The sequence below is a fragment of the Ovis aries genome, chromosome 13 (assembly GCF_016772045.2).
Source record: "Ovis aries strain OAR_USU_Benz2616 breed Rambouillet chromosome 13, ARS-UI_Ramb_v3.0, whole genome shotgun sequence".
Classification (NCBI taxonomy): Eukaryota; Metazoa; Chordata; class Mammalia; order Artiodactyla; family Bovidae; genus Ovis; species Ovis aries.
In genome coordinates, this window is record NC_056066.1 from 7,281,317 (window position 1) to 7,301,819 (window position 20,503).

The following is a 20,503-nucleotide window of genomic DNA, read 5'->3' on the forward strand; positions in this document are numbered from 1 at the left end:
AGCCCAGCCAAGATCAGAAGAATTACTCAGGGGAACCCAGCCATAACTACTGACCTGCCAAAATCGTGAATTAAATAAAAGGTGGTTGTGTTAGGGTACCTACGTTTGGGGGTGGTTTATGATGGCAGCCTAAGCTAACTGAATAGCCAGTGAATCTTGAGGTCTGATGCCTTGATGGGAATCCTTCATCCAAGTTCAGGTTTCTTTAGGCTAAGGAAAGCAGGAAGGGCTAGTGCTTGCCCTACTGCTGGGATGGTTCTGGAATTAAACCAGTCTTTTTGAGATGTCTGGATGGGAAGAATGGGGCCCAACCTACCAACAGAAAATTAGAAGCAACCTGAGTGATTACATCATTTCTTTTTCTTGCCTTATGAATAAGAAAACTAGATATCAATGACTGGTGTTTTTATAAACTTGTTTTTTGTTTTTGCTCAGGTCAAGAGTAAGTAAGTAAGTTTTAACTTGAGTTTAAGTAAGTTTTAATGAAAGGAGCACAGGCTTTGAATACAGAAATACTGAGTTGGACTTTTATTTCTTAACACTCTTACTACCAAGCTGTGAGATTTGAAACAGTTTACATCATCTATCATCTGTCATCTACAGCCTCAGCTTCTCATCTGTAAAACAGAGCTAATGAATGTGAATGAGCCCATAGCAGAGCTTGTCTGGGCCATTCAGCTGAGGCTCGACTGCCTAGCCATTGCTGCTACAGCACCAGACTCTTCTATTGCCAGCCTTGGGACTGCACCTCATTCTCACCTGGAGGCAGCTATAGCTCCCCTCTGGTGTTCATGTGGCTGGAGCTGACTGGAAGCGCTTAGCTTTGTGGGGTTTTATATACTCTATAGATGTTAGTGGGCATTCTGTATAGATGTGGTTTTGGTGCCTTCATAATCAAATTTTGTCTTTATGGAAAATGGGAACTTCTTCCCAGTTTTGCATCTTGTAGTTAGCAGAAGAAACTCATGACAGGCTGAAATCTGATATTGGCATAATATTGTGAATCCAGAAGTTCTCATCCAAGAAGATAAAACCTTAGTTGAAGACCTTCAGTTGAGCTGTCCTGAGATGGATGCATATGTTTATTTCAACTGCTACCTATTTTATCACATTTTATAAAATTAACGTTGACATTTACATAATGCGTATAAAGTGAAAAGTGAAGTCACTGAGTCGTGTCTGACTCTTAGTGACCCCATGGACTGCAGCCTACCAGGCTCCTCCATCCATGGGATTTTCCAGGCAAGAGTGCTGAAGTGGGTTGCCATTTCCTTTTCCAGGGGATCTTCCCAACTCAGGGACCGAACCTGGTCAATGCTCAGTCGTGTCTGACTTTTTGTGACCCCATGGACTATAGCCTGCCAGGTTCCTCTGTCCAGGGGATTCTCCAGGCCAGAATACTGGAGTGGGTAGCCTTTCCCTTCTCCAGGGGATCTTCCCAACCCAGGGATTGAACCCAGGTCTCCTGCACTGTGGGTGGATTCTTTACCAGCTGAGCCACCAGCCCATGTAGGAAGCCCATTGAAAGCATATAGTACCTCATATAAAACACAAACTATACTGCCAAAGGTACATTCATGAAATAACAATGTAAAGTGAAACGGAGAGTAATAACAGTTCAGATTTTTATGTAACTGCTGTGGAAGTAGTTATTTCTATTGCTTAGCCATTGGGATTGAAGTAGAGCAAATACTCCTTTGAGACAGTGAGCACATGGCTCCTATAAAATGACAAGGGCTACAAAGTCATCTTTTAAGAAGAATATCAGCTACTTCCCCAGATCTATGGGGATCTAGGGCCTTAAAACTACAATCAGGGTTGAGAGAAGATCTCGTCCATGGGCTTTGGCATCTTACTGAGGAGGATCCTGTGTAGGCTAAGTTTATTTGCTTTTTTCTCCACCATATATTTGAATTGTTAATTAATTGTCTAACTTCACTGGGATAAAATGAGGTTAAGTGATTGAAAGGAGCTTTACAAATTTATAAAGAAGCTTAATAATATACCCAATTATGTTGGAAGAAGCCTGCCCTCTGATTTAGCTCAATGGGGTTGAGGCTGATCCTCAGGCTCCCTGGCAGGAGATTCCCAGGTAGACTTGCCACAGCTGGCCTTAGAGAGAGCGTGTCCTCCTCACCTAGCCCCAGGGCCATTGTGAGTCTTGGTGGGAAGAGGGCGGGTTCAGTGGGACCCCAGAAACTCCCCCCCAGCTACTCTTTCACAGGCCTCTACCCTCCATACTTAGAGGAGGTAGGAAAAGTGCTTTCTCTAATGAACTCTGTTCTCCTTCAAAAGCTGGAAAGCAGGTCTGACAAAGGAAGCAGCGGTGAGCTTTCTCTGGCAGCTCGTCCACCCACCCTCAGCTTCCCTTACCCCTGTCTTCCCACCCACATGACTCAAGCTTGAGATGGACTTACATAGTAATCTTGATCCAGACCTTTCCTCCCAATTAGATGCAACTGTCCGAGAGATACCTAGAAAAGAGGAGTTTTGGAAAATAATTTTAGCAGTAGTATTTATTTTAACAAAGAAAAAGGGAAAAAAATTACCTGATGATTTTACTATAGTACATCAATCCAGTTTGCTGCAGTTAGCGTGTCTTTAAAAAAGAGGCAGGAAACCATTCCTGACTCTGTGTTTTATTGGGTAAATGGTTGACATTGGGTACGCAGCTTCCTCAGGGGCAGGAAGCTGGCCTGATGATGTACAGCAATGCCCAGGCACACTAGTGACCTTAACTTTTGGTTCTCAAAGGTCACATAAATGATGTCTCATTTCTATTCTTATTTCCAAAGACAGGCTGCTTCTGGCTCCTGATAAGGGTTCATTCATATTAAAACCAACATTTATGGTAACTCTTTTCTATAATTACAATCTAGTTTTTTTTTTAATAAGTTTTTTAGGGTAAGTGCCCCCAAAATGCCACTACTATGGCAACTGGCTCCTTCATAAGCTATAAGAAACTACAAGTTAGGGAACAAAAAAAGAGCAGAACAAAGAGGAGGGGGTTCTCTTTCCTTTCCTATTCTGGATGGGGCATTGCTGTTAACCCTTCTAGGACTCAGAGAGAACCAAGGCCTTTGTCATTAAAATGTTCTAAAAATTTAAGTTCATCTGTATACATTACTTGTATCTGAACATCTCCTCTTTCTGCCAAAAATTTATAGTATTGGTATATGTCCCAGTCCAAAATCTCACTGTTAGAACTCAGATTTTCAGGTCTTTCAGTTAGTCTCACTTTTTCCACTGGAATACCTTCACTTTTTTCCAATTTATCAGCAACTGTGAACAGAAACAAGCAAGAGCAATATATAACAGTCATCTTAGAGCAAGCACTATTCAGCTGATTCTCTTTAAACTATGCCGAGATTGGGCCTACTAACAGAAAAGAAATACCCTTAGGAGACAGAAATCTGCTAATTTTGTTGATTTGGTTCTGAGAAAAGTATGACACTACCTATTCTTTGTAACCAGTATAATCATTGTATCAGTATATGTCAGACCCTACTGAAGACCTTAGCCAGGCAGACTCAGGAAAGATAGATGTCAGAAGAAGGCAACCAACCTTTCTATCACTGACTTTTTCTGGGCATCCTGAAACTACAATATAAGAGTAAGAACTGCTTCTTATTTACTTCCTATGGATAGTCTGAAAATAAACTGTAAATATGCTTGAGTAAACCTAAAAAAACAGCAGTTTGAAATATATATATATCAAATAATTTCAGTTTCATTAAGCACATAAAAACATCTTGCTATATAAAGCATCTTAAATTCAAAAGCAGTTTTTTTCTCAGATCCTAATCATGACAAAGATGTAAATTTAGATCTTATTATGATTATAGAAACTAACTAAATGGACTTTAGCTTACTCACTTCTTAGACTTTTATTTAATACTCCATTATGTAGTCCAGTTTAGTGATGCTGCGTGTGGAAATATTACATGCAACTTTGAAAATTCTAGAAATAATTAACCTCATGCTCAATTTTTTTTTTTTTTGTAGACAAAGGATAGGGTAATAGAGTAATGGTTACTTGAATTGTTCTCAAATGCAGTGATAGAGATTGCCAGTGTATGTATCTTGCACATACATTGTACAATGTATGTACATCCATAGCTTCAGGAATTTTTTAACAAGGCATCTTATATTTGAAATGTTTGACTTATAAAAAATACTTAATATTTATTGATGTTATATTTAAATTCTCAGTTTAAGGAAAGAAGATCACCAGATCAAGTAAAACAGAATTATTTGGAGACATGAGCTAACAAAAATAAAAGATGAGTACAATCATTTAGAACTTTTTGAAAAGTAACTTAAGAAATCAGAAGCTTCACATTGTATGGAAAGAGCTGTATTATAACTGATGTTAAAGCACAGTCTTTAAATACCTTATAAATACTTCAACTAGTATTGATTAATTTTTCTAATTTCTTGGCAAGTCTATCTTAAAATAAACTATGTGGATTACTCACTATAATCTGCCACTTTCTTGTAATGACTTAGGGCAACTTCACAATTCTGTAGAACATTGATTCCTGACAAATATCTGTACCCCTAAAACACAGGCATATACATTCTTAATATTCTGACAATGCTATATTTATAACACACCTATTTGGGCTCAAGAATATTTAATTACAAACCAAAATCATCTGCGACATCATGCTTCCTCCAGCACTTCCAAAGGTATAATATATCAGTGCCTAAAGTTAAAAAAAAATTATTTGACATCTAAATTTGAAACTCAAACCCAATCACTGCTTTTTTATTCCTAGCCCAGCAATGAACCTCGAACTACTCCCACATAAATCCTAAATTTCATTCTCTTCCTCTTTAAAGATGGCTGGCATTCACTGAGGGCTTATTGAGTTCTGAAGTTTGTGAAAAGGGGATTGTACATGATATTTCATTAAAACATCATGAAATCCCTATGGAGTAGATATTATCTGAAACTTTATAACATGGAACATTAGGAAACTATGGCATTCAGGCCCTAACCCTCTCTAACTATTGAGCTGTGCTCTTACCCACCACTCTAGAGTGAGCTCTTCACTCAAAGAATAGACTCTCTATTCAGTGTCCCTTTAAAAAAATGATATTTTGTTCCAAAAAAAATAGAATGACTTTACCTTAGCTTGATTGTATTCCATTCCTATTCCATAAGAAGACAAAAATCCTAAGGCCTAAAGCCCAAAAGATAAAGAAAAATTCAATAAATCCATTTATTTTACAGTTATTACCAACATTAGTAAGGGTTGTTTTAAATGTCTGCTCTATAATTACTTGTATTGTTAACTTATTTCTTATAGCAAGTTGCATTATTATACTTTTACTAAAGCAGCACGAATTTAGAAAAGGTGGCAATAATGAAAGCTTTGTATATGTGGAAATAAGCTAATACTTACTGAACTTTAGAATAATTATAGTGATAATATAAACCAATGCTCTGTATGTGTTTGCCTTTTTAGAAATGTAAAGACATTTTTCTCCAATATGTTAAAATTTGAATTTGAATATTTTTATTCATATTTTAAAAATAAAATGCGATGGATATAAAAAGTTTGAACAGGAAAAAATTATATTGAATAAAAGGTTAAAGTCTGAACACAGATCAAGATGGTGGAATACGAAGTCCCAGGCCTTGTTCCTCCAATGGAGCCAAAATACATAGTGCAAAAAGCCTTTATGAGAACTCAAGGGACCAGTTAAGAAATCACTGTTACCCAGTCAAACTCACAGCAAAGAATAGCCCATTGAAATAGGTCAGAAAAGCCATTTTATTTAATCTGCGATCACTCCTCCCCAAGCCAGCATAGCTTGGTGTGATCAGGAAAAAAAGAGAAAAATGGGATAGGAATTCTGACTTTCAAGGAGTAACTGATCAAAGATCTGACTTTCATCTCATCTGATTTACAGCACTGGCAGAGCTGGAATGTCAGATGCTAGGGACCTCTAAGCAATAAAGAGAGCTTAGAGACTTGTTGCAACTCTAGAGAACCTACCCTACCATGAAATGCAGTACTTAAGGAACATCAGCAAACCGAACATTACATTACATATAATAACATTGTAATACCTATTGTGGGAGTCACAGAGGAGTGAGAGAAAAGGAGGCAGAGAAATTATTTTAAGAAAATTTGGCTGAAAACTTCCCAAACCTGAGACAGGAAATAGACATCCAAATTCAAATTCAAAGAACTCCAAGTAGGATGAACTCAAAGAGCCCAATGCCAAGACATATCCTTAATCAAACTATCAAAAGTCAAAGGCACAGAACACTGGGTGCAGCAAGAGAAAAGAGACTTGCCACATACAAAGAAATTTCCATATGATTATGAGCAGACATATCAGCAGAAACATTACAGGGTAGAAGGGAGTGGGATGAAACATTCACAATGTTGAAAGAAAAAGCTGTCAACCAAGAACACTGTATCTGGCCAAACTAACTTTAAAAAATGAAGACAAAAATAGAAATTCCCTGATAATCAAAACCTGAGGGAATTCATCAACACTAGAGCTGCCTTACAAGAATTGCTAAAGGGTGTCCAAGTTGAAAGAATGGTAGCCATAACACAAAAGCATATAAAAATATGAAGCTCTCTGGTAATAATAAACACATAGACAAACACAGAATCATATAATGCTGTAATGGTGGTAGATAAGTCACTTTTAATTCTGGTAGAGAATTTAAAAGGTAAAAGCATAAAAGATAGCTATAACTAAAAAATTATGCTAATGGATACAAAATATAAAAAGATATGATTTGTGTCATTGATAACATAAAATGGGAGGAGAGCAGAGTATATGTGATTGAAGTTACTGCTGCTGCCGCTAAATCGCTTCAGGCGTGTCCGACTCTGTGTGACCCCATAGACAGTAACCTACCAGGCTCCCCGTCCCTGGGATTCTCCAGGCAAGAACACTGGAGTGGGTTGCCATTTCCTTCTCCAATGCATGAAAGTGAAAAATGAAAGTGAAGTCGCTCAGTCGTGTCCAACTCTTCGCGACCCCATGGACTGCAGCCTACCAGGCTCCTCTGCCCATGGGATTTTCCAGGCAAGAGTACTGGAGTGGGGTGCCATTGCCTTCTCCGATTGAAGTTAAGTCAATATCAATTTAAAATAGATTGGTGCAGTGGTAAAGAATCTGCCTGCCAATCCAGGAGATGCAGGAGACATGGGTTCAATCCCTGGGTCGGGAAGATCCCCTGCAAAAGGCAATGACAATCCACTCCAGTATTCTTTCCAGGAAAATCCCATGGACAGAGGAGCCTGGTGGGCTACAGTCCATGGGGTCACAGAGAGTCAGACACAACTGAACAACTGCATGCATGTTGTCACTATAAGACATCTTATGTAATCCCAAGAGTAACTACACTCTGGAGCAGAGAATGGCAGCCCACTCCAGTATTCTTGCCTTGTCTTGTGCCATGGACAGAGAAGCCTGGCAGGCTATGGTCCATGGGGTCACAAAGAGTTGGACACGACTGAGCAACTAACACATGCACACAAAGTGTAACTACAAGGAAAATACCTATGGAAAATGCACCAAACAATGAGGAGGGAATCAAAGTATACCACTACAGAAAGTAAATGAAAGACAAAAGAAGGCATCAAGAGAGGAAAAGGAGGACAAAATAACTACAGGACAAGCAGAAAATAATGAACAAAATGGCAGTAGTGAGTCTTTCCCTTTAAGAAGTTACTCTAAATGTATATGGATTAAATTCACTCAATTAATAGACATAAAAGGCTGAATGGATAAGAAAACAAGACCCAACTTAATGCTGTCTACAGAAGATTTATTTTAGATACAAAAACACATAGTCTGAAAGTGAAAGAATGGAAGAAGATACTCTATGTAAATTGCAACCAAAAGAGAGGGATGGATCACACTTTGACAAAATAGACTTCAAGTCAAAAACTGTCACAAGAGATAAAGGATATTGTGTAATGATAAAAGGAACAATTCACCAGGAAGATATAACCACTATAAATATATATGCATCTAAGAGCAGGGCACCCAAATACATGAAGCAGACACTGACAGAGCTGAAAGAAGAAATAGACACTAATACAATAACAGTAGGAGATTTTAATCCCCCACTTTCAAAAATGGATAGAACAACCAGACAGATTAACAAAATTTTCTTTGTTCACAGATGACATGATCTTATATGTAGAAAACAAAAACTGCTAAAACTAATAAATTTAGAAAAAGTGTAGGATGCAAAATCAACACACAAAAATAGATTTTCCATGCATTAACAATGAACATTCAGAAAAGGAAATTAACAGTCTAATTTACAATAGCATCAAAAACAATAAACACTTTAGAATAAACTAACCAAGGAAGTGAAAGGCTTATACACTGAAAACTATAAAACATTGCTTAAAAAATCTGAAAATACATAAGTAAATGGAAAATATCCTATGTTTATATATTAGAAGAAGTAATATTGCTACTTTATATCCAGAGGGATTGGATTTAGTGCAACCCCTGTTGAAATCTCAGTGCCATTTTGCAGAAATAGAAAAAACCATCCTAAAATTTATATAGACTCTCATATGTAAACTCACAAAATAGCTCATCTATCTTGAGGGAAAAAAACTAAGCTGGAGGCCTCACACTTCCTGATTTCAAAATATATTACAAATTAGAGTGATTCAAAATCTGATGGTACTGGCATAAAGACAGACATATAGGCCAATGGAACAGTGTAAAGAGACCAGAAATAAATCCTCACATATATGGCCAAATGAGTTTCAACAAGGATGCCAAGGTATCGGATGCTTCTGAGAAAACTGCAATCTGTCTTTCAGTTCTGAACATTAATGTCTCTGTTGCAGTTACTGTGGCTGGTGTAACAAATCACTCAGGAACTTGGTGGCATGATGACCATTTATTATGCCAAGGATTCAGTGGGTCAGGAATTCGGCCAAGGTAGAGTGGGGATGGCTTTTCTCTGATTCATGATCTGGGGGCCTTAGTTGGAAGACTCAAAGGCTGGAGTTGCCATAGTGTGGATTCTGGTTCTTTCATGCGTTTGGCAGTTGATTCTAGCTGTTGGTTGAGATCTTAGCAGAGGCTAACAGCCAGAACAACAACATGGGACGTCTTCTATCATACGAGCTTCTTCAAGTCTGGTAACTGTGTTCCAGGACTGAGCACGCCGAGAGAGCGAGAGCCAGGCAGAGCTGTATCCTTTTTACGACTCAGCCTTCAAAGCGACGTGGCGTCACTTCCAGCAAACTCTCCTGTTTGAGGTAGTTACAAGCCCACCTGAAAGCACTGAGTCTTAACCATTGGACTGCTAGGGAACTCTCAACCCCGGTATTTTCTGACAAGTTCTTTGCTATCAGATAGGATAAGATGCTTCAATATCATCTTGTACATTTTTTGCCCCAGACCTGGAATTTGACATTTTCCAAAGGAGTTGGGTTCTTTTCAGTGGGAGAGGACGTCTGTTGTTTACTTTAAGGATAATTCCTTTGTGGGGGAAGAATGAATATATAAATTTAACTTTTTATTTCTTTGTTAACAAATTAAGAGATGTATATGTATTAAAAATTAAAATTCTAATACTTCTGAGGGCTTAAAATTTAAACAGCAATGCCCTGCTCTTTTCTCAGAAACTCCCTATTTTCCTCATAGAAAACTACTTTTAATTATTTTGGCTGTTTTCTGCTGATAATTACCATCATTAGGACTCCTGATAAATTGCTACTACTTGCTGCTAACTTATATATTTCACACATTTAGCTATAGATTTGCTACATGATAGATAATAATTTAGGTCATCTACATGACTTTCTTATTTTTTCTTTTTGCTCCTCTTCTCAATAGAGTCATAATATTATTTTTGTCAGAATAATTGTAATAGTCTGTTTTGGTGTTCTTAATATTTTCAAGCTTCTGTTCATTTGTAAGTTTGTCTTTCCTATCACCATTTTAGAGGTTCATTCCACACTCTTTTGCATATCATTGATAATACACCTTTCTTTCCATAAGTTCAGTGCAGTCACTCAGTTGTGTCTGACTTCTTGTGACCCCATGGACTGCAGCATGTCAGGCCTCCCTGTCCATCACCAACTCCCAGAGCTTGCTCAAACTCATGTCCATTGAGTCAGTGATGCCATCCAACCATCTCATCCTCTGTCAGCCCTTTCTCCTGCCTTCAATCTTTCCAAGCATCAGGGTTTTTTTCCAATGAGTCAGTTCTTGCATCAGGTGCCCAAAGGATTGGAGTTTTAGCTTTAGCATCAGTCCTTCCAATGAATATTCAGGACTGATTTCCTTTAGGATGGACTGGCTTGAGCTCCTTGCAGTCCAAGGGACTCTCAAGAGTTTTCTCCAGCACCACAGTTCAAAAGCATCAATTCTTTGGCACTCAGCTTTCTTTATAGTCTGACTCTCACATCCATACATGACTACTGGAAAAACCATAGCTTTGACTAAACAGACCTTTGTTGGCAAAGTAATGCCTCTGCTCTTTAATATGCTGTCTAGGTTGATCATAACGTTTCTTCCAAGGAGTAAATGTCTTTTAATTTCATGGCTGCAGTCACCATCTGCAGTGATTTTGAAGCCCCCAAAATAAAGTCTGCCACTGTTTCCAATGTTTCCCCATCTATTTGCCATGAAGTGATGGGACCAGATGCCATGATCTTCATTTTCTGAATGTTGAGTTTTAAGCCAACTTTTTCACTCTCCTCTTTCACTTCCATCAAGAGCCTCTTTGGTTCTTCTTCGCTTTCTGCCAAAAGGCTGGTGTCATCTGCATATCTGAGGTTATTGATATTTCTCCCAGCAATCTTGATTCCACCTTGTGCTTCATCCAGCCCTGCGTTTTGCATGACACACTCCGCATATAAGTTAAATAAGCAGGGTGACAATTTACAGCCGTGATGTACTCTTTTCCCGATTTGGATCCAGTCTGTTGTTCCATGTCCAGTTCTAACTGTTGCTTCTTGACCTGCATACAGGTTTCTCAGGAGACAGGTCGGGTGGTCTGGTATTCCCACAAGAATTTTCCACAGTTTGTTGTGATCCACATAGTCTAAGGCTTTGGCATAGAAAGCCAAAAAGCTTTCAATGAAGCAGAAATAGATGTTTTTCTGGAACTCTCTCGCTTTTTCGATGATCCAACAGATGTTGGCAATTTGATCTCTGGTTCCTCTGCCTTTTCTAAATCCACCGTGAACATCTGGAAGTTCATGGCTCACATACTATTGAAGCCTGGCTTGGAGAATTTTGAGCATTTCTTTACTAGCGTGTGAGATGAGTGCAATTGTGTGGTGATTTGAGCATTCTTTGGCATTGCCTTTCTTTGGGGTTGGAATGAAAACTGACCTTTTCCAGTCCTGTGGCCACTGCTGAGTTTTCCAGATTTGCTGGCATATTGAGTGCAGCACTTTAACAGCATCCTCTTTTACGATTCTTTTCGGATTTCTTTTCATGCTTCATATTAAGAACAATTTGGTATTAGACACAGGAGGAGGGCATGGCAACTCACTCCAGTGTTCTTGCCTGGAGAATCGCATGGACAGAAGAGCCTGGCAGTCTACAGTTCATAGCGTCTGAAAGAGTAGGACACTACTGAAGTGACTTAGCACGCACACACGCACTCAGCTTAATAGCTGATGGAATATTTGAAGAGCACAAGGTCATAGGCAGTGTCCTGTGGTGGACTGCCAGAAAATCTTTCACCTTGGCATCAATCCATTAGTCTATACTCTTTATTTACTACTATCAAAGCCCACATTTCTACTTTTTCATCTAGTTTATGGTAACATAATCCAAGACTTTGTTAGATGTCTCCCTAAAATCAGGATACAACAAGGTCTGATAATTTCATCAAAACAGAAAATGAATAATTTCTTAAACATTTTGTTATAATTTCAAGGACAAAGAACTATGTTACTTTTTAAACTAGGAAACTGAATGCAGAGAGTTCAATTCCTAAAAGCATAATAGCTCTACTATGTGGTTTATAATTTGTCGTCTACTTAATTCATACACTAAAAAAACTTACTATACTGTCAGTTTCTCTTTAGTCTCAAAGGTTCCATTTTGGGGAAAGTTGATCATAAAGGCTGTTATTACAAAAGAAAGGCTGGAATCCTGATACTCCTCAAACCTCTATAGTTATATTTAAAATGGTTAAATTGGCTCCTTGCAAAAATATCTTTAGCCAATGTTATTGGCAAAATAATCTATTTTTTCTTGCAGCTCTTAGCAATTTTTGACTCTGCTCAATTTAGAATCTTGTGTATGTAGAAACTTTGATAGAACACAAATATGCTGACCTTTGTATAAGAAAGTGAAGATACTGTTCTACTTAGTTGATCGTGTATTTTAAGATACTTTCACCAACACTGAATCATTCTGTGCAGAGCCTACCACGCTTTTTGGCCTGATCCTCTTGGAGAAAATTGTGAGGTTGGGAGGTTGTGGATTGTAGGGGAGTTAATTTTTATCCTATGATTGCAGGGGGGAGGGTGCTTTATCTGTATAATGCTCAGACTATAAAGTAAGGAACTAAAACCATGACTTTTGAAGCCTCAAATAATCAACTCAAAGAGCACGCTTCTTTCTTTAGCAGAAAAATGACGAGTGATTTTAAATTATTTCTCTGGAGGGCTCCACTTTTTTTTCACTCTTTAAAACATGCCAGGCACTCGTGGAAGACAAAAGATGTCATGGGCTATCATGTAGTAAATATGCCAATTATAGTCAGGGTTGTCCTATTTCTTTACAGTTGGGCATTGTCACCTAAAACTTTATAGTAATAAGTTTTTGGTCTTCAGTATTTTCTGAGATGAGGCTGAGGTGCAATGAGATGGATTATAGAATGATTAAATCTTAACCTAGAAAAATAAATGCTGTAAGTTGAAGAGAAGCTACGCTATAGTGATGACATCAATGGTGGTTTTAAAAGGTCAGACTCTGCACATTAGATTTGTTTATAAGACTCTGAACTCACAACCACTATGCTGTGTTATAGTAGCTGGGATTTAAATTTAAAGAGTTAAGTGTAGAGGATATTTTAATCAATTTCAAAGTAAATTACTCAGGTTCCATATTAACAGTTTAAAAATTAAATATTCCTCCTTTTACTTTTTATATAAGAAATTAAAAGAGAAAAAAGATCAAGCATTTAATTATTGTAATTATTTTACGAGTCTTGAAAGCATCTGTGGTCATTCTTTTTAGATTAAATTGCAAGCCGAACAAAAATGTGAATCAACCCTGATGAAAAACTCAGTTCCTTTTTGTACCCTTAATACAAAAAGATGATTTACAACAAAAAGAAATGCTCTACACAGGTAGTCCTAGAATTATCAAAATGATTATTTGATACTAAAATGATTTTTTTTCAGTTGTAGCACAGTGCTAATAATCATTACCATGATTCAATTAATTTTAAGGTGATACAATGTGAATGATCCATTTCTTGATTCTTAAAGCAAATGAGGTTTAGGCCCTACCTTCTTGTTTGGCAAATTAACAAACAAATTTTCCTATTAAAATGGTTCATCACTATTATTGAAAAGAGTGAGCCTTTCTAATTCTGAATTTCTGCTTCCTAAATGAGAATCAGAGAAATAAAAAATACCTAACTACCTCTAGCTGGTATAGTGCAGTATCTTATAAGATCCTCTATTTTTATTTTTGCTTGCTCTTTCTTCAGTTTTCACCATTTTCATGAAGACTAATTCATGAATAGTTTTTTTCAGAAGGTACAGTTGTCTTGAAAATCAATTCAGTGAACTCTGTTCACAATCTTAATTGCTTCTATTGCCCTTATTGGGATTTCTTTCAGTTTATTTGGATTTTTGTCAGATGAACCATTCAAGGTGCATGAAAAGAAATAATTATGCCTCTTTGCCTCCATCAGCTTCCCTTTTATACGTAGCTTGAAGCTGCCTTTCTCCCCCTATGCCCTCAATGCCACTTTATAATCTGAATTCACATCTTTCTCGCTTTCTTTGTTAAACCAGGGCTCCACGAGCCCGCTGGTGCCTGGCTTCTCCCATCTATCCCCTTCAGCATTTCCAGCTGCCCTTGACCTCTCCCCCAGAGACAGGTGTCTTTGTTCTCTCTTTACCTCTGTCCCTCTCACCGTCCTCTGCTGTCATTCTCAGTACACAATTCAGCTTCTTCAGCCACATTTCTGTTGCTGCATTGTCCCCACAGTTCCCAGCAACGTTTCCTATATCAACCTGGCACAAACAGCTTGAGAAGAAAGGTGGTCACCTGGCCAGTCCTGTTAGAGAACTGTGATCAATATGGCATGTGGCCAGCCTGGTCCCAGAAACCAGTCATCAAACAAAGCAACGTTTCTACCGCAGAATATTTTTAACTGTGCTTTGTACAAGGAGATAAATCAACTGCACAAGGACTTGCTGTTGGAAATAGATTTTCCTGTAGTGATGACTGGGATAAAAGTTAAAATTCCAGACTAGAATCCGGCATCCATTAGAATAGAATCCAGCTGTAGCACTGGACCAGGGTGTCCTCTAGGCCCCCTGCCCATCCAGATAACACTTTGGCTCAATATCATGGGAGCCTAAGTGAGGAAGGGGAGTCCGAGAGAAGAATAAGAGTGTTCAGGTTGTCAGGGAGAGCACAAGAGGAGCTTGGGGCAGAGACTTTTTTCAATCAGTATCGTAGCACTTCTACAGTGTGGCTGAATTTTGCATATCAGGTTAATGTTGGCCTTTTAGGTGAAACATTTGTCCTCATCCACATTTTGCTTTCTTGCCCTCCTTGTCTGTGGTCTATGCCACAGAACCATGCTACCTAGAGTGTGTGGAATAAAACTCTGATGTCAGCTCTCAGTCCATATGTTTAATGTACCAATTATGTTAATTTGGGATTTCTTTTCTGGGAGTAGTGTTTTGACCTTGCATCAGATATGTCATTCAAGTTCAGACAAATCCTTCATGTTGCCTATATCCAGTATTCTAGACTGAGTGTAAATGTTCCTTCATCCTTGAAGCCTTTTCTACCTGCCCCAGGCAAAGCCAGTCAGACACTTTTCCGTGCCTAAAGCACTTTATACCTTAACTCTAGTCCACCTAAACTGTGCTGCAAGTATTTGTTTATATTTAAGATTGGCCCATAAGGACTTTGACCTATTAATTTTTTCTTCCCATCAACAAGATTGTGTGTGGCGCATAGTAAATGTCCAAGAAACCACTGCTGACTTAATTAATATACCCACTGACAAAGCACATGTTCACTACTTCATTACCTAGGGGTTAGGTAATATTATTTGTAGTGGTGGACATGATGATAGCATTTGGTCTGTTTTGGAACTTTACATTTTTGATTAACCAAATATGGGATATATTCACAGGGAAAGAGATCTATTTGGGTTGGCCAAAAAGTCTGTTCATAAGAGCTTATGGAAAAACCCAAATGAACTTTTTGACTAACTCAATATGATATATTATTAAGGGAATCAAGAGCTGATTAGGAAACAGTAATTAAACCATGTCTCATTTTTGTAAAACACATTCTACAAAGCTATAGAAAAAATTCTAGAAGGATAATAGAATAATAATAATTATATATATATATTTTTCTGGTGAATGATTATAAAGTTACAGGTATAGAATTAAGTGCCTTCACACACTATTTTAATACTCACAACTTTGTTCATTCATTCATCATGAATTAATTCACTATTGAGCTATATTTTTTTCTGTCCCAGGCCCTGCACTATATTTTTAGAGATACAGTAGTGAACCAAATAAACACAATATCTGGTGTTTTATCATTATCCTAACTCTACAGATGAAAATTAGGGACGTTGCCACACCCATCAGAGTTCCCCTGGTCCAACTTCTGGTTCAAATGAATGCAGTCTCACAAGAGGCTACACCTGTCAGTCTGCTTAGGTGGACGTAGCATAGCAACCAGAGTTTGCCAGAGGGCAGCATCAGCCTCCTTTCGGTAGGAGTCCTTGTAGCTGGTCACACAGTCCTCCAGCAGCCCTCATCTTTAGTGCTTCAGACGACAGACCAGACTCAAGGAGATGAGATCTACACTGGGGGTGTGGCAGCCGCCCTGACATAAAAGCCTCATTCCCTGTGTAAGAACTCCATAGGCATAGTCAGTCCATATTGCCCAGGGTCCCTGTATGTATAGCTCATAAGAGTTTCTCCCAAGGTAGTTTACCAAGCAGAGGTCATTTCAACGATAAGTAATACTACCTGGAAACATAGAGAACATTTTATTCCTATCATATCACCAGGGGAATCACAAGTAGAGGGTGAACCAAAGGTCAAATTCTAACGCAGAAGGGGAAAGGGTTTTGTTAAGCAGAAAGTGGTAGAGTGGATTTGAAGTTAAATCTGTCTGATTCCAAAGCTTAGCTTCTACATTTACTTGATGGGAAAAAAAAAGTAATCTCTGAGAAGAAAGCTTTTAGGTAATTTTTACTCTCTTCCTCAAACTTTCTGAATTCACAGGGTTGTTTTTTTAAAAAATTGTAATCAGTATAAATTTCATTTGTAACCAGAAAGAAGTGTTTTCATTAAGAAGGCCAAGAACATGAAAACATACTTTTGCTACCACACTAAGTACAAGCAGCCAAAAACAAAACAATGCGTGCGCTTCCTCTGTGATGATGGTGCTGTAAAAAGGGAAAGAAGCCAAACAGAAACACAAAGTGGTCCTGACTAGTAGTGCAGTCAGGATGGCTGGCTTATGAGAGGCTTTTTTTTGTTTTGTTTTCATTGTTTTCCAGATTTTCTATGAAATGCTTCTGTTATTCTGGGAATAGAATGAAGTGTTGGTTGGTTGGTTGGTCACTAAGTCACGGCCTACTTCTGTGACCCCACGGACTGTAGCCCACAAAGCTCCTCTGTCTCCGGGATCTCCCAGGCCAAGAATATTGGAGTGGCTTGCCACTTCCTTCTCCAGAGACTCTTCCTGACCCAAGGATCACACCTGTGTCTTCTGCGCTGCAGGCAGATTCTTTACTGCTGAGCTACCAAGAAAGCCCCATAAAATGAAACACACACTAAAATAGAAAAGCAAATTTATATAGCTTGTAAAATATTTAAACCAGGTGAAAACCAGGCAAACATCATCCTAAACAAATAGATTTAGTTCCATATTTCTTTGCATAGGTAAATACAGTGTATTTTTTATAAAATTTAACTATGTTAGGGGCTTGGAGTTCTCACATTATTTTGAAACACACACATGGACGTGGAAGATGGGAAGGGGGATTAGAGAGCAGCTCTGTTCCGCTCCTGAAAGTCACTCAGGAGCTAGAAGGACTTGCCCCAGGTTCCTGCCTTGTGTCCTGATGGAACATTTAGGGCATTGCAGTAACCTTCCTAGGCCTGGGCTTGTGCAGCAGAGGCTCAACTCCTCTCACATGTTATTTGTCTATAGTTATTTCAGGAGGTAGCTATTTAAGATTTAATTTTCTCTTAAAACTCACGTTTTGGGCTTTATATGATCCTTCCTTAGCCAAGGACTCATATAATTGGATAGCTGCTGTAATGTTTTGCATGCCAAAATTTCCAAATAGCAAAGCATCAGCCATTTTCTCCATAGCTTTCAAGTTTCCCAGATCAGCTGCTTTGGCAAAGAATATGTAGGCTCTGTTTCAAGAATATGAAGTTAGAAGTGTGAGTATCAGAAATGAAAATTTCTGCTCCTCCTTCATTTTGCTTCTAACAAGAAGGACCCAGTTGACATTGCTACTAACACTACAGTTTCACTATATAGTCCATTACATCTCTATACCAGAAGATTTTTATCAGCCCTAAGCCAGTCTAAGACTATAATTTCAAATATATCTGACAAATAATGAAGCTGCTGAAAAGGAGAAATATGTAAGCTATATCATCCATGCTTCAAGCTTATAGACCAAGTGGAGTGAAAAACTGGGGCATTTGTCCTAAAATAGTAAACCTTCCCACAGTAAATCCCATTACTTATGAGTATTTGATTTATAAAATGAACTCTGAACAATATAATTAAAATCAATTTTAAGAAATCAAAACTGCAATGTCACACCTAAGAAGTTCTCATGATTGAGAACAACTGTCCCTTTACATTCCAAAATATTTTTCTGAAGCAGAGCATATTCTTTAGCACAACCAGACTCTGGAAAAACAATAACGAAACAAAACCGTAATGATTTTTAGGGCTTTAGAGTCTGATTGACTGGGTTAAAATCTACCATTAATTAGTTTGAGAGCTTCAGGCAAGTTACTTAACTTCTCTGTGCCTCTGTCATCTATAAAATTGGATAATAATAGCATCTACTTTATGGGGCTGCTGGGAAGATTCAATGAGATAATCCATGTGAAGTTCTTGGCATACTGCCTGATATACAGTAAGCCCTCAATAAATTCAGCCATAATTATTATTAAGACTATTGCATAGAAAGTTTTATGGCATGGTAATTGTTCTCCTATAATTTGTGGGTAAATCACATAAAGTTACTGATTATAAATATAGACACCAGAGGATTGCCTTGCAGTATATTTTATGAGTCCTGGTCAGAAGTCACCCAGACCTGATCTGTGTAACAAGTAGTGATGGAGAGCCTTGCAAGGTCAAAACTTGTGTTGGAGACAGAGTGCTCTGAGGATTTATTTTTATTCTTATCACTTCCCCTTTGGTAGCAGTAAGATCACAAAGCATTAACCTCTGCCTGGGACCTTGACTCAAATGCAGGAATAAACACACAAATCTACCATAGCTACCAATTCAGAAGGATTAGGAGATTCAGCTTTATACACCCCTACCCATGCTGATATTAAAATAAGTTGCTCATGGTCAAAGGCTGGAGCCAAATAGAATAGGCCAGAAGGGCTAAGAAAGAGAGATATCCAGGTAAGCATTAGGGTCCTGGATGGTAAACAGAGAGTAGATCACAGTGGAACCAAAAGAAGCCAGGAGATCTAGCAAAAAAATAGCTGTGGTCAAATCAAGTGTAAGTTCTGGGGGCCAGAAAGCAAATAATAAGAGAGAGGGTTTCAAAGGTCACTGAATGCACGGGTCTGGCATCACGGGAAAGGTATGGCACCAAGTACAGATTCCCCGGAGCTCTTCTGTCACATGGCTTGTTGCTGCAACAACACAGTCTGCTGGGACTAGAAGGGCACCAACATGGTCCAGAGCAGAGAAACCTGGGATGGACTTGCAGGGGGCAGGAGTACATGTAGTTGCTGGTCCCAAGAGGCAGCAAACATTTGCAAAACCAGTCCCTCCAGGTGGCTTTGAGTCTGAGGGAGGAGGGGTACCTCTGTCCCCTATCAGGGCAGTCCAAGCTGATATGTGGAATACCAGAAGCTGGACCCAGGGTAGAAGAAAAGTCATGGCAAATTAGGTGGGATTAAGATCTGGACTGCAATCCCCACGAGGGAAAAAGTAGGAAAAACTGGGAAGGAGGGGTAGGTCCACAAAAGAAAGTTCAGTTAGGTGTCTGGAGTGTCTCTAGAGGATTTGGTGTTGGATGCTTGGCGGGGGGTGGGGGGGGATACTGGGGTAAGGGGAGGCTAAATGCATCTCTAGGACACGTCAGATTGGAGAAGGAAATGGCAACCCACTCCAGTATTCTTGCCTGAAGAATCCCAGGGACAGAGGAGCCTAGTGGGCTGCTGCCTACGGGGTCACACAGAGTCGGACACGACTGAAGCAACTTAGCAGCAGCAGCAGGACATGTCAGAGGCTTATCTCCAAACCTTCTTCGCTGATAAGTAATTCTTAATGACGGTTAACCTTGGATATCATGGAGGCTTCTCAGCTCTTTCAGACAAGTTTGTGTTTCCCTGACATATGCTTGTTTAACATCTGTACTTCTAAAACCACGAGCTTGTTCAACAATTTTCCTCGCATACATATGAAGAGACTGAACAAATGAATTAGGCCAAGATGTGGGTGTGGATGAGGCAAAAGGACTAGCAGCACCTGTGGCTTGTGCTACCCTCAGTGAGGAGTGGTGAGGCAAGGGGCAGGCAGGGCACAGGATGAAGAGTAGCAAAATGGCTCCCCTTTGCTCTGGGGGTGTGGCCTTTTCTCTTCCCGGACCAGAATCTTAGAGATGGCTAAGTTGGCTGTAAAGCAGACAATCCTGAACACTGAAGGAGTTTCACACATCTTGCCCACAAACTCCTGGGGTCTCTGGTTATGAAGAGATTTGTTTTCTGTTCTCTGCTGCTGCCAGCCTAGAACAGTCAGCAGACTCAGGTGTATGTACCCTCTTACGTATCTGTGCTGCTGCACACATAAGCTGTTCTTCTGGGATTCTTGGCAAGGACTGGAGCAGGATAGGTTGGGAAAGAGTAACCTGAGATTGAGTGACACCATGTAGGCATGAAGGTTCCTGCACTGGTTAATGGCCCTGCAGTGAAGGGCTCGGTTTCTCCTCATCCTTCAAGTCAAGAAAGGAAGGCACCTATCAAGGTTAAGCAGAACCTTCTAAGAGTGATGTTGTCCCATCAGGCTGAATCTAGGAATC

At 39.1% G+C, this 20,503-nt stretch overlaps 1 protein-coding gene across 3 annotated transcripts in view; it reads right to left on the reverse strand.

Moving 5' to 3' along the window:
- The window catches only part of SEL1L2 (SEL1L2 adaptor subunit of SYVN1 ubiquitin ligase), a 58,186-nt gene that overhangs the window by 35,191 nt on the left and 2,492 nt on the right, over nt 1–20,503 (reverse strand). For 2 of the 3 annotated variants that reach the window (XM_027976484.2, XM_027976482.2), the window contains exons 2-7: nt 17,471–17,633; nt 5,136–5,189; nt 4,650–4,709; nt 4,479–4,560; nt 3,128–3,282; nt 2,418–2,474 (exon numbers count right to left, since the gene is read on the reverse strand). In XM_027976484.2, coding sequence (XP_027832285.1) covers nt 2,418–2,474; nt 3,128–3,282; nt 4,479–4,560; nt 4,650–4,709; nt 5,136–5,189; nt 17,471–17,633 — 571 coding nt within the window. The remainder of the gene's footprint in view (nt 1–2,417; nt 2,475–3,127; nt 3,283–4,478; nt 4,561–4,649; nt 4,710–5,135; nt 5,190–17,470; nt 17,634–20,503) is intronic. The other variant, XM_027976483.2, reaches the window with a different exon arrangement.